This window comes from Seriola aureovittata, chromosome 3 (genome assembly GCF_021018895.1).
Source record: "Seriola aureovittata isolate HTS-2021-v1 ecotype China chromosome 3, ASM2101889v1, whole genome shotgun sequence".
Taxonomy (NCBI): domain Eukaryota; kingdom Metazoa; phylum Chordata; class Actinopteri; order Carangiformes; family Carangidae; genus Seriola; species Seriola aureovittata.
In genome coordinates, this window is record NC_079366.1 from 15,655,230 (window position 1) to 15,670,258 (window position 15,029).

The window sequence follows — 15,029 nt, forward strand, 5'->3', positions numbered from 1 at the left end:
CTGCTAAGGTTTACGTTACCATTTAAAAAAAAACAGCTACCATGGCCACATTGAGATCCTAATTAGTATTTCCACAGTATTTAAAATAGATGCCCCATAAGTTTAAAATGTTCATGACTGTCAGATGTATATCATTCACCTTAATGATAGAGCTTCTTTCAGTCAAAGCATCATTGGATTTTTTTATCCTGCAGTTTATTGTTCAGTTGGCCTGTAGCATGGTCAAAGTATGAGAGATCATATTACAGCCTGAGTATGGTCCTCTGCAGTCCACACCGATCAAGTCATTAGAGGGATAATAGTAGACTGAAGCTAACTAAGTACTCAGGTCAGCGGCAGCGTGTGCTCAGTTTATTCCACGTAGTACCTCGGGTGACCATGTCATATGTCTGCAGTTGAGATCAATTCTGTCATAGATTCAGTAGAGAGACAAGAGGAGGTTTATTTACAGCTATTTCAGGGTTTCTAATTATATCTTTTTTGACTATGCTGAAAATAAACAATTGCAGCACCAGCCATCTTAAAAAAGAGAAATAATGAACTGAAACACAGCTTAACATTTTGAACTGAGTAGGTAGGTATATCTTTAAAACATACAGATCCACAATAAAGGTCAAGTACTCCTGTGATATTTCTGTTACAGTGTTGTGCTTGACCTTTTTTAATCAGAAAACTTTCTTTGCCTATGATGTTATTTAGAAAGGATAGCCCCCTCTGCCCTTTGTCAGAATGGTTTAGTCCATGTCGGCTGTAGATTTCCATAGTGTGGACTAGTTTGTGCTAGAGTTGGGGGATGGGGGTTACTAAGCAACAGCCTGTGCAGTGTACTTCCCCTCTCTCTGTGCGCTGCTAGCTAGGGTTGATATTGATAATCACGCTGTACTTGAAAATGTTGTAGACATAAGGATTGATTTGTATGTTTGCAAATATATCATGCACTTGATAGATGTCATATCATAAAGAGAAAAATAATAGTTCATCTTTGTGTTTCATACCATGCAGTGCAGCACAGTGCTGTGTCAGGAATTGCCTTTTTGTATTAAAGGGTTTAATTATCACCCACTATAGGTTCAGGTTGGCCACACAGCCTTTATAGAACATACCTCTGCAAGGAACAAAATGGACTAGTCCTAACTGAGCCCCTCCTCCTTTCTTTTATGTTCTCTTGCTGGCCTTTCAGCTGTTCCCTGCTCCCACAATCAACAAATACATGGAAGGCCTCAATCCCACACATCCTGCTAAAGGTCAAAATTTTCTTCTTTTTAAAGCATGTTTAACATTTCTCTCTCTTATTTGAGTCTATCTGAGTTCTCCTTGCAGCTTCACTCTCTTCTCAAGGTTAGCTTTAATACTTGTAGAGGGTGCTATGCTAGTTGAAGAAGGCTGAGTTTGGCTTGTTTTTCAATTTGTTTGTTTTTTTCCTTTCAATAGAAAACGTTAATTTGAGACATTATATAAATGTCAGGGAGTTTGCTTTAAATTCTCACTAACTAGCTGATCAACAATGTCGGTAGGGAAATTCTGTCACCTGCATCATGACAAGATGCCAGGAGTGTGCATGCTTTTTTAACCATTTTGTCCCTGGTGACACTCACATTGGGCTTAGTAACTTAAGTTATTAACTTGAGTCATACATGTTCTCTGTTCATACACACAGGTGACTGTACATATATGTATTTATAGCAGCGTCAACCCATTTGTAGTTGTGAATCTCACAAACATCCCACAGGTGTAAAGCATCTCCCTTGCTAGCAGTCATGAAAGTTGCCATTCATTTTTTTTGCTTGTTTTTTTTTTATTTTTTTAATGCAGTATTGTGTGGCTGCATATCAAACCCACAAGATCGCTCTCATTCAGATAGAAGCGCAATTCCTACCACTATTTTTTTGGGGGGAGGGGGTCATATGGGGGTCATATGGTGTTGCGTGTATATAATATTCATGGAGTGTGAAGTGTCCGAGTGTATTGATGTGGCGGAAAGCTTAATGTAGAATGTGGACATGTCTAATCATTCCCAGCACTGACAAATTGAAAAAAGTATTTATGCAGTTTTCAAGCAACAACATGTTAAGAGTCGTAATGCACCTGCAAATTGGTACTTCATTTTATTTTAGCCCACAGTGGCCTTACTTGTTCTGGTTGGTGACGCATATAGTCAGTGCAGATATGTTCACTGAGCTTGCTGGTCGCTGTTTATTTGCTCATGCCACACCGTGGTTCATTCTCACGCACAGTTCTGTGTATGAAGGAATACGTCCGAGTATTTTGATTGAGGACAATGATGTGTTTTTTAAAACTGATGTAGCCAGAGCCTAACAAACAAAGGTCTTGAAATGACTTCGTATCCATTTCAGTGACTGATCAATTAAAAATGCTTTCGTTTGTACCAGTGCCAGTCTAGTTTGTTAGCCAGGTACATACTCAGCAATAACTGGTGCCTAATAAAAAACTCATCACAGTTTTCTTGATGCTGTTCTCAGGAAGCAAACATGTTTTGGCAAGTTGCACATGCATGTCTATACACTGTATCCCATCCAGAAAAACCTTGTACTTTGTGTTAGGGATCACCTTTCTCGCTGTCTCCAAAACAGGGTTGAATCATATTGGGTAAGATTTGATGAGTAAGAAGTCATACCGTTGAAACATGGTTGCATCTTCTACATCTGACCCAATAATGTGATCCTTTTTTTTTACTGAAAGAGAGAGTTTTGATGTTCATTCTAACTGTGAGGTTGGAATGCCAAGTTTTGTTGTTTGTTTGGCATCACAGAAGCTTAAACGTGAGGACTCCTGCTGTTTACTGCCACTTTGTGACATTTGACCAGCAAATCAATGGCTAGCCACCTGGTGTTGAAACTGGGTTGCAGAGGCATGTACTGAAACAACTACAAGCAGCTATTTTGCAATTTGAGAGAAAAGAAATACTCAAAAACCCAGAGAAGAAGATTGACTTCACTACTTGCCTCATGTTTTTGATGTGTCCAGCTTAGCATGAAGGTATATATGTGAAATAATTCCTTCTTATGTATGGGGCGGTAGTTATCGAAGCTTAACTGAGAAGACAATAGTCTAGTCAAGCAAGTTTTTAAAATACGTTATGAAAACGTACTGGAACTTATATAAACTGTTCTGTGCATTGAAGTAGGTGCATGTTGGATTGTTGACTCCAGTTAAATCCTGCAAATGATTTATTTGACAGAAGATGCAGAGAGAAAGACAGAAATATAATGGTCTACTCAGTGCATGATATCACAGGAGACAAGCCCAACTTGCATGAAACAACATAATGGGGTGTGAATCAGACCAATGCACTCTCACCTCAGAGACCTCATTGTGGGGAATATAATTTGGAAATTAATTATATAAATTCATTAGGCTTCTGTGAGAATTTAAGCACAAGTAATGTCTTTGTTGTAAAAGTGAATTAAGTAATTTTTTTCACTCCAAAAAAAGAAAAGCTGAAATTGCAGTGCGTATTGAATGCCACACCCAGCTTGTGCGTGTTCACCTAACACATGTAATGATTATTTTCTGCATTCCTCCAAGTCAGGTAGAGCGGAGGACTCACTGACCTAGCTGCAGAGAGCCCTTTTTCTAAATATGGGCTGATAAACTGAGTTAACTTAATGAGCTTGAAGAAAAAAAACATCTAGTAAGACGTCTTATTCTTACCACGCTGGATTTTATAGTTAATGTCCATATAGTATAAACCATAAAAAAAACACGACCTAAACCATAGCTATATTTTAACTGTCAACCAGTACAATAAAACTAGTTCTGGATTAGCTGTAGCTTGTATTATAGGAGCTGATATGTTGGACAGAGGTGTTAATTGAGGAATGTTTAATTTGGCTTATTTAAGATTTTTATTTTGTATAATGAAGTTTCTATGTTCTACATTCAGTTGACTTTGTCAGCTTGGTGAAGCCTCAGGGTTAACATAAAATTCTTATTAAGAAGGGTGATGCTGCAACCTGGTATATATATCTGATCTAGAATCCTGCTCAGCTAGCTACAGAGAGCTCAGTCTGGCAGCAAACAGCAGAGCTGACGGCCATTTTGAGTTTCTGCACTGAATCCAGGCGTAGTAAATGAGGCCGTAGGATGGGGGAGGGGGGGATATTGTGCTCTGCGCAGTGTGCAATAACATTGGAATGTGAAGTGTACCAGTGATCGTGCCCATTTACACCACTCTGTTTTTGTTTGTTTATGCTGACTTTTTGCATGATAGTTTTTTCAGGTTACATTTTTATCCAATTATGCTGAAATACATTCTCACTTATTTTTACAATAAGGAGTTTATGGTCATTGCTGGGAGCATACTTGCTGATATGAAAGCAGAGTAGGAATGGCTTACAGTGTTGTGCGTATGCGCCAGCATCTCAGTGTGCTGCTCAGCTTTACAGTGTAAAGTATACACTCAGTCCAGGTCTTCTAGGCGTATGTTGGATTTTTTCCACGCACATGACAGCCTGCTAAGCTGCAAAGCACACATTGCTAAATTAAACATTGTTGGTGATCGATGCCTTTTCAGATGACTCTGTCAGCTGCAGTCTTGCAGGTCAGCAATGCAGTAGCAGTAAAGCTAACCAACTTTACAAGTGTAAAACTGAAGCAGGTTATTGCTCTCACCAGATAAGATTTTAAAGATTGCTTGAACAAGAACTGGCTTTATGTGTTCTGTGCCTGTGCTGAAAGCAACAGACAGATTTAACAAAAGATAGTATCTACAATTTGAATGTGCCTGCTTTCTGCTATAACATTACAGGAGTGTAAACAGACAGACTGATTAAGCAATACAGTCAACATTTTAACAGCTGAAAAACAAACCCCGGTGCCTGCACATTCATGAGTTCAGATTCACTGAAATGTGGGTAAAGTGATTTGTATGAAAGCCTCTATCTTGCAGTTTGACGCCTTTGTCCATTGTTCTGCCATGCAGTTTCCTTGTTTTGGGTGTTTTTTTTCTTCTTCACCTTGGTGTGTGCTTTGGTTAGCATCTCATGTCTAATTGATTTCTCTTATGCTGGCGTCGTGCCAACAAATAGCTGATTAGTCACCGGATAAATTTTTTGTTATAGTGTGTATTATCGATTTTATCTTTAAACTATGCCGAATAAGAACGGCTATCAATGTCATCAAATTATTATATTTGAAATACTATATTCAAAAATCTTTAATAAAAGCATTATCACATTTTTTACTAAATGACCAGAAAGTTAGCTAGTACTGCTGAAACTAAAAGTAATAGGTATATATAATGGACTTTATTGTCATCAACATAATTGTATTTACAGTTTCATGAAATTTGAATTGACCACACAAATTATTGTCTCCCTTTGAAGCCAAGGGCTCAGTTACAACTAAAGGGATAGAGATAGACTGCTTAATTCAGAGGAGCTAATTTTAGGGTTACACTTTGATTTGCATTGTCTGTGGATTTCATGCATAGTTGATTCAATAGTCCTAGTTTGAAGCATTAACATACAATTTACTTAAAAAATACATCTCTTTTTCCCTTAGGTTGTCGAAGAATTCTGTTGTAAGTCCATGAACAGGAACCTTTCAGCTTGAAGGTGAGTTATTCATAGATGTTTTAATTACTATATGCACTGCATGATACTTAATATCACAGCACATTTCTTGTTTTGCTACTGAATGTAAAATGAGAATTTTTATGCAGCTAAGCACAGTCTGCTGCAGCACACAGCTTGTAATTTTGTGTGACTCCCATAAAAAAAGTTTATTATAATCACATCCATTCCTGCATTAATATACATTAATAAAATGAATATACATGAAATGAATACATATAAAATATAACAACTAGCCTCAACACTACAATTTGTGCAACAAACATAACTATGTACGGCAAATCCCTCATGTTTTGCATAACCTCCTTACTGCTGCCAACACTGCCTCAGTTTGTCCATTCTGATTCGCTGAGGACAGAACCAATAGGAAGGTGGGGGGATGGGAGGAAGGTTGGGTTGCTGCTGCTGGTAACTTCAATGTCATTCCTGTTCTCTGGATCGGGGCTTAGGTAAACATGAAATTCATAAGTTAAAAGAGAAAATTAAGGCAAGGGGAATTTGTCAGAGCAGTTAAAGCTTTTCTGACTGACATGAAAAAGGGTTTCTGGCACACTGAGCTGCACCTAGACTGTTACTTTAGGGCAGATACAGCAGGGTGTAATCAGGTAGTAAGGATCTGCCTGATTTGGCCCGGATACTGAGTCAAATTTGTGGTGAGGAGAGAGGTTGTTAGGGAACCGATCAGTTTGGTATGCAGACCTCTGAGAAAGAAGAACCTTCTAGAATAGAAGAAACAAGAAAGCCACAGGGCTCTACAGTGACCTCTTGTGTTTCTTCTGAAACTCTACAGCCATTTCTTTACTATGCAGTGCGTAAAGTCCAGGACAGGTTCATAAGCGGAAAAGATTGTGCTGTTTACTGCTCTCACTATGTGTTGTAGATCTTTCCCAGATTCCTCATGCCCTGTGATAGCATCTAATCTCTCCTTGTCACTCCACAGGCAGCAATGGAAGTTGTTGTGACAGAGGAGAAAAAGAAGATTTTCCGTGCCAGGAAAACCATGAAGATCAGTGATCGACAGCAACTGGAGAGTCTTCACAGCACTTTGTTGACATCATCTCCAGGTTTGTCCAACCCATCTCCACCGCCTCTAATGAATGGCACACACAAAGAGGATGGACAAAAAGTAGGAGACAAAGAGCAAAACAACATCTCGGACACAAACTCCCCCAACGCCACATCACCTGCCTCTCCTGCTCCTTTCTTGTCCCTGAATCTATCACCTTCCCCTGCCTCTTCACAAAGTCCAAAAGCAAAGGAAGAAACTCCTACTTCTCCCACATCACCATTCCACTCTCTAAACTTCGAACTGAAAAAGATGGAGGCGGACGAGGAGGAGGAGAAGAAAGGTTCTTCATCATCCTCATCAAATGAGCCTGTTACACTAGTATCAACAGAATCTAAGGAAAACAAGGAAAAAGACACTGAAGTTATTCCAGAGGTGGAAAAGAAAGAGGTAAATGTTTCAAAGTTTTAAGAAAATTGTGCAGAGGCTTTCATTAAACATTTATTTATTCTACAAATTAATATCAGTGATGTCGGTTTATAATGGAGTTGTTCAGACAGTCAAAAAAAGTTTCCAGTAATTATCAATTTATGCTCTTCCTTAGGAGGAACAGAATGCAAAAGTTGACCCAGCTGTGGATTCGGCAAAGGAGTCTGTTAAAGGTTTGGTTCCATGTTCGCCTCTGCCACCTCCAGTATCTGACTGCACAGAACCAATGGATACAGATAGTGACACTACAAAGGCCAAGGACCCTGAGGCCTCCACAGCCAAATTAAAAGATGAAAAACCTTCTTCACCTAAATCTATAACTTCCGATTCCTCTCCTTCTTGTCCTCCCCCGTCTCATCCAGCTTCCTCCTCTAGTGTGGATCTAAAACCAAAAAAGGAAATCAAAGAGGATGACATAAAAAAAGAGAAGAATAAAAAAGAAGATGTGAAGAAAGGACCCATCAGTGAAGATAAGATGGATGTGGATTTGGTGAAAGTAGAGATTAGAAAGGAAAAAACTGATATTGGAAAAACCACAAAGCCATCTCGACCATCATCCACTCCACCATCTAATACAGGTATGTGAGTGGACATTGTGTCACATAGCTTCAAGATAATTGGATATCTGCTGATCTTTACCAATATAGAATAATAATTTCTTGTTCTTTAGTTAAACTAATGTAGACTTGAAATAGAAAGCGATGAAGACTGTAAGGTTCAGGGTTATTACAAAAAGACTCATCGTCAATTACAGTCTGCATTACATGTAAACATGTGGATCAAGCTCCAGAAATACTGCAATTCTCCTCTAGAGTTGCAGAGGATAGTATGCTACTGTTTTCAGGTTGTTTCTTACTCCCTGTGATTTGTAAATTGACATAATCAATTATCAAAATCTAAAACAAAGTATATTATTTTGAGTGTGAATTGATGCATCTGATATCACATTTGGAGAAACCATCATTTTGGATGGACAACCCTTTATGACTTCACGATATTACGTTACATCATTTCTAACATTAAAAACTAGGTAATTTTAATATGTGATCTTCTGTATCATGACAATTCAATATCCTGTTTACATCATTATGTCACTGGCCTGTAGTTTCTGAGAGGAGTTTGTCTTTGCTTATCTGTCTAGTTGAAAGTTCAGATCAAATGTAAATTGGACTTGCATTTATGGACATGGCTTGTTTTTATGCTATCTGGTTTGCTGTCATAAAGGTAATGTCCTGAAGTTGAAATTGTGCAGAAATATAATAATACACTGACTGAAAACTTGAAGTCAAACACAAGAAATCCATCAAAGCTGCTAGTGGGATCTGACTCTCGAGTTCAGATAAAGGGTAATGAATGGGAAGTAAGCAGGTCTTTGTCTTTGTTTCCCAAGTAGTGCAAGAGGACAAGGGCTCGACCTCGGGACTGAAACGCACTTTATCAGAGGGTTCTGAAAAAGATGGACAAACCGTGAAAAGAGAGGGGAAGAGGCCCAAGGTGGAGCGTGAGGAATTGGAGGCACAACTGGAACTTAAAATTACTGCAAAAGCTGGGAGTCACCATAAACTTGAAAAGGTTTGTATGCAACTATCCTGCTGCATTTTTCCCCCAGTCTAAGCTGCCAACTCTACTTTGGTGGCAATGTATATTAAAAAAGTAATGACACAATTTTGCTTTTTTTTTCACCTTTACCTGATATTCTTTCTCAGATTGTGCAACAGCTAGTGGATGAACGGCTGAGGGTCTTGGAGCTGACAATGTTTGACAAACATTTCCAAGAACTCAAGGACAGAGTAGACAAGATTGAATGTGCCACCAAACACCAAACTGCCATTAACACACTCCAAGTAAGTAGATGGCATCATTGTAATCTTACGAGCTGCTAAAATTCACTCCTTACAGTTAGCAGCGATCAATTGTAACATCCACCTCCCTCTCTACTGTTTTGTAGGCCAAAATAGCCCGATTAGCAAAAAAGTTTGGTGAAGCTAATCAGGCATCGGAGAACAAAAGGAAACAGGAGGTAATACATGTATTTCCTTTTTTTTCTTTAAAAAAAAAAAATATTACTTGCATACAAGTTATGCAAGTAATATTTTATGAAAATGTTCTGACAGCATATTGTCTGATTTCTGCAGGCACTTGCTGCTGCTGCTGCTGCCGCTGCTGCTGCTGCTGCTGCTGCTACTGCCGCTAAGACTACAACTGTTGCAAACAACCCTCAAGCTCAACGGTAAGTGTGCCCATGCCTAGAGCAGTTTCTCCTCTAGATTCCTTTCTACAATACTATATATAGTAACTTATAAATTGCACAGTAAGGTCTTCAGGGTTTTTTTGAAGTGATTTTTTTATCACTTCACTGCAGGTTCACATGTTTGCCAGACCATTTCATCATGTGACAAAATATTTTGAGTTTTCAAAATTCACAGCATCATTGTATTTAAACATGTTATCTTTGAATACAGCAGTGTGTGCTCTTTGGTATTGTGTGAATATAATTTGGCCTTTGTATGAACGTGACAATACCGGACTGAAGCCAGTACTACACACTGAGCCGTTCACAGCGTGAATAGTTGACATTGTCCCAGGTTGCTATCTGTAATCCCTAGAGGCAGAATTTTAAAACTAATGGATAGAATAACAAATCCTTACATCCTCTAAATCCATACCTTTTTTGGAAACCAAGATTCCATGTCTCTTGTTCGGTTTTCCTGGATCAGCTTTTTAAAACTCTTAACTTCACTCCAAATATTTCTTTAGACTGGTTTGGAATAAACAAACACATGTGCCAGTCTGTGTTTTGCACCTGCAAAGTAACCCCGCGTGGGTCCAGGTCCTGAGTCTTGTGACGTTCTACAATGTGAAGCCTGAGCGTTTCCTCATCCAGTGCAGAGTGTAGTTAAAACTGCACCTCTCCTCCCAACAGCGTGCTCCGTCGGCAGACAGTAGAGCCACATCGTGAGGTGCCCAGTGAAGAAGTGGTGCCCTCTGTTGGTAAGACTCCTGCACTGTCTGTCAAGAAGGACAAGAAAGAAGAGAAAATGGAGGAGGAAGAGGACAAAGATATGGCACGTCATATTGCCATGGCAAAAAAGCTGGCAGAATACAGTGAGGGAAGATGCAGAGCAGACATTAAACTCCGCACGATCACTTCCCAGTTGGAGAAAGTGCTGTACCACAACTGCAAAAGAAGCTCAGGGAATCCCAGGGCTGATCGCTACGCATCGTACATATTCCGCTCCTTAGTCCCATATGATGTCTACTGTGACTGGGTTGCAAAGGTCAACTATGTTGGATTATTGGGCAAGGACGCACTGCCCACGAACTTAAGGAAGACGATGAGGATGTACATTGAGCGTCGATTCCCTCTACTGTCCTGTGACAGCTGGAGAGAAATTCGGGATGTTATCAATGAAATACTGCGAGTGAAGAGAAGAGCAGAATTTTTTCGAGAATATGATGAAAGAACAACTCAAAGAGTTTTTATCTACTAACAATATCTTATCTGACTATGAATTACGTTTTAGGAAAAACACAGCACAACTACAGCGGCCTTAAAAGTAGTAAATGATTTCAGTGAATCCTTAGACAACAAGCAACCTTGTGCAGCCCCTTTTATTGTCTTGTCTAAGGCTTTTAACACTGTGGATCATGCAATATTGAAGTAAAGACCTATCAATGTAGGACTGAACAAACTGTCTGTAGGTTTGAAAACTGTTTATCAGGCAGACCTCAGTGCATGCAGGCGGAACTTCACCTCTAGCTCCCTTAGTGTATCTAAGGGTGTGCCCCAGGGATCGGTCCTTGGACCACTCCTATTCTATATATATATATATATATAATATATATATATATATAATATATATATATATATATATTATATATATATATATATATATATATATATATATATATATCAACAGTCCTCATCAAAATGTTTCCAATGCAAATTTCCACTTTATGCAGATGATACTGTTCTGAGTTTACATCAAGCCAGGCTCCTTGTCAGCTTCAACAAGCTTTTAACACTGCGCAAGGTACCTTGTATGATTTTAAAATTTAGTTCTGAATGCTGACAAAACAAATGTAACAATGTTTTCTAGTACAAAATTGAAGCCACTAAACCTTTCATCTATCACTCTCAGAGTCCAATCTCAGGACTCTGAGATTGAGTCTGTATCTCAATACAAATATCTAGGGATTGTAATTGACGATTCTCTATTTTATGCCTCAAATATAGCAATTAGTGACAAAAACTAAAGCTGAAATTGGGTTTTCATTTTAGAATCAAGTCTTACCTTTCCTTCGATGCCAAAAGATTTGTCACTGTCATCTTTATGTCTGTGCTGGACTATGGCAATGTAGTATATGTGCATGCATCTTTGCAATGCTTACACACGCTGGGTACTGTCCACCATGGAGCACTGAGGTTTATGACAAATTTTAATGCCCTTACTCACCATTTCTCATTGTATGCTCAGGTTGGATGGTCTGCCTTGTCCACCCTTAGACTTAACCACTGGCATATTCTTATTTGTAAGGTTATTCTTGGTCTGCTTCCATCTCACCTACAAATCTGTATCCTTCAAATAAATATGGGAAATTACTGTCTTCGCTCCCAGGACTTATTCCTATTATCTCCCTAAAGCCCAAACTGAACTGGGAAAAAGGTTGCTGCTCCCTCTGCTTGGAATAAGTTGCAAAATAACCTGTATATTTGGGAGCTGGTCTCACTGGATGCATTTAAAGCAATTTTAAATGACTTGGAGGCCTGGACATCTGGCTGTAGATGTTTTGACTGATGACTGATTCATATTGCCCCCATTTGATCCCCTATGTTGATGACTTGTGACGAATATGATGAATATTTTTGATATTTTACAATTCTGTAATTTATTCTTTATTTTCATTTTTTGTTGTCACATGTATCTCTGCAACCATGTTAATTGTGCTGCTGCCTGTCTCTGCTAGGATGCTCTTATAAAAGAGATTTTTTATCTCAGAGACTTTTCCTGGTTAAATAAAGGTTAAATAAAAAAAATAGCTGTCATTTTGAGGGTTTCATGCTACAGCAACAGAAGCATACTGGGACAATTGTCATTATGTGTCATTGAAATTATCAAAACGTTTTGTCTAAATATCAGTCTCACTGCACCCCGATGACTTGTACACAAAAAGTTGCGGAGTTGGCACCACACTCAAAAACGCTTAACTATAATTGCATACCGATAAATGCTTTAATGAAAATTCAGACATGTACTTTAATTATGTGGTCGAGTCTTGCCACATGTTGTTCAAAGATGACTGTATGAAATGGAATAAATTGAAATCTCAGCACCTTACCACATTCAATCGTCTTCCTGTCATGGACATAAACGGCTCAAAGTGTGAAAAACTCTAAGCATAAGCAATCTTTCTGAACAGGCCAGTCCGGACTTCCATGGAGGTAAAGCAGACTCAAGCAACAGTTTCTTCCTCCAGCACACCTGGTGAGTTGTAGGATTTCCTTTTGCGTAGGATGTTTTATTGGTCTTTGTTTTCGATAGAATAACCAGTGGCATTATAGTTTGCATGTTTTCTATTTTTTCATGTGATTTTTGTCTGGATTCTGTCATGTCCCGTCCATTGTGCTAAGAAATGTTTTAAAAGACCAAACCCAACTATGATTTGATCAAACTAACATGTATTCCCTGTGAAGCCAAACACAGAGCGACATGTTCCTTCATTACCATTAACATGGGCACCATATTTTATTTTGAAGCAATCGGCATACGCTGCCCTGCTGGCTTAAATACTCGCATGCATTACCAAGTCTGCAGCTGAAAATGGTCCCCATCTCTATTTAGTCCAGTCAGTTATTTTTATTAAAAACTACAGTGCCCAACTGCCTTTTGAAAAAATGAAAGTGCACATTTGTGATGTTTTTTTGTTTAAGTATCACTCTCACTGCACCTAGATTCTTGCCAGCTTTGAAAGGAAAGCCAGTCCCACATCAAAAAAATAAAAAATATGTTTTTGATAACTAATGGGCTTGGAGCTGAGTGCCACAGACGGGCTCAGGGAGGTTTTGGTCTGAGATGTACTGATAATAATGGATCTATCACCATCCTTATTCTTTCAGTTTCCTGTTGGTGTGTGTAAGCATGTGAATGAATTTGTCTGTATCTGAGTGGATGAGTTGGAATAGGTGTTTACCTGTCTTTTGCTCATTGCATGCTGGGATAGGTTTTTAATGGATGATTACAATGAGGACTAATCTGCTTCTGGTTTTGCACCTTTTAGTTGACTGTAATTAATAAGGAGCAGATGAGTAAAGGAGTGCAAAATCCTGTTCATTTGAAAATCTCAGTGACACTTTCCTATTTTCCTCAGCAAATCCAGCCCCACAAGCTCTAACAGCCCCAGCCCCAGTCCCAGCAGCAACATCCACCTCGACAGCCATGGTTACACAGGCCCCCATCCTCCAGCTGATCACCTCCACCTCTAATGCTGCTTCCACTGGCATTACCACTCAGAGTCCCACAGGCACCCTACTGCTGAAGACGGCCCCTGGGAGCAGCATGGTGGCTACAGGCCAGCCGCTTCTCATCCAGCTGCCTTTATCAGTGACTAATGGCCAGGCAGGAACGCTGGTCAACATCCCTGTCTCCTCTCTGTCTGCAGCCAACTCACTCAACAAGGCCAAAACCACTGCTTCCACCGCCACTTTTATACTCAAGCCTGCTCCCACCACTACCACAGCACCAATGTCTGCCCCAGCCGCTGCCACTGTCCCAGCGCTCCAGGCCTCCACTGGCCAGATGTCTTCTGCCCAAATCTCTCTTGCACGAGCCGTGTACCAGGGTGGTGCTGGGGGGATAACTACGCCCAATGCTGGGGTGTCTGTTACCACAGCCAGGACTCCAGCTCAGTCTGTGTCTGTAGCCGGAGCTATGTCGTCAGCCTCTTCACCTGCAACGTCGGGGCCAGCAGCAACAGGTTCCACTGCTCCAGGACCCCCACAAGGGACGTCTCTGACATCAAAGACAGGTGGGGGTTTGCGTTGATTAGAAAGGTTGTTTTGTTTTGGTGGTATATAAAATGTCATCTCTCCTGGATTCAGAAGCTTGTAAAAATCAAGTTGTCTGTCATGTGGGACACGCGCACAAACGTCAGACGGGGAGATAAAAGACATGGCAACATTTGGTTTTCACTTAAAATGTATATTATCGTTTAAACATCAATGTGCCTTTCTGTACAATTTGCTTGTTTTGGTGTTTTGTTGCTGTATTTGTCTTTTTTATTTTTTTATTTCTCTTGATCAACTTTTATTTTCTCTTTTCTCAGACAACCAAGCTACAGGAGCCACTTCATCCAAATCAGCCACGACACGACCCAAAGGCTCTGTCATCGATCTCACTGAAGATGATGATGATGTGCAAGGTAAGGCTGAAGCATACCTGTTTTTCCCATACAATAAAATAGATTTTTAATTCATGATGTTTGTTCAAATATTGTATTGAAAAGCAGCTTTAAGTCTTATTATGTTGTATTGCACGCTCTGCAGTGACAGGAGTGAAAAATGCCACCCTTGCAGCCCCCTCTCCGAGTCAGCGTCCTCACCCAGTCGTCAGCATTCCCAACAGTAAGACCGCCACATTATATTGATTTAGTGCATGCATGTCATATTCTAACAAACGCATAAACCACTGCTCATGTCATGTTAATTATTGGGCACTGTTATGATAAATATTGCATCTAATTCTTAATAAAAAAATAAACACAATTAAAGTTTGTGTATTTTGCATGTAAACTGCATATCTAATTTTCACATCTGCTCTGTCCTCAGGTTCAGGAGCAAGGTTGTCCCCGCAAATCAGTCAGAACTCTTCCAGCAATCCTCAGTTGACAGTCCACCACCGCCCCCCACTGGTGATGAATTAGAAATACATTTTTTTATATTT

General features: G+C 39.6%; 1 protein-coding gene across 5 annotated transcripts in view; it reads left to right on the top strand.

Moving 5' to 3' along the window:
• atf7ip (activating transcription factor 7 interacting protein) overlaps positions 1-15,029 on the top strand; it is a 31,409-nt gene that overhangs the window by 15,107 nt on the left and 1,273 nt on the right. For 2 of the 5 annotated variants that reach the window (XM_056372000.1, XM_056372001.1), the window contains exons 2-13: positions 5,524-5,576; positions 6,535-7,050; positions 7,205-7,667; positions 8,480-8,661; positions 8,796-8,933; positions 9,038-9,109; positions 9,225-9,319; positions 12,511-12,575; positions 13,459-14,115; positions 14,413-14,508; positions 14,633-14,710; positions 14,915-14,997. In XM_056372000.1, coding sequence (XP_056227975.1) covers positions 6,541-7,050; positions 7,205-7,667; positions 8,480-8,661; positions 8,796-8,933; positions 9,038-9,109; positions 9,225-9,319; positions 12,511-12,575; positions 13,459-14,115; positions 14,413-14,508; positions 14,633-14,710; positions 14,915-14,997 — 2,439 coding nt within the window. In that variant the 5' untranslated portion in view covers positions 5,524-5,576; positions 6,535-6,540. Of the gene's footprint in view, positions 1-1,180; positions 1,245-5,523; positions 5,577-6,534; positions 7,051-7,204; positions 7,668-8,479; positions 8,662-8,795; positions 8,934-9,037; positions 9,110-9,224; positions 9,320-12,510; positions 12,576-13,458; positions 14,116-14,412; positions 14,509-14,632; positions 14,711-14,914; positions 14,998-15,029 lie in introns of those variants that run through there. The other 3 variants (XM_056372005.1, XM_056372003.1, XM_056372004.1) reach the window with 3 other exon arrangements.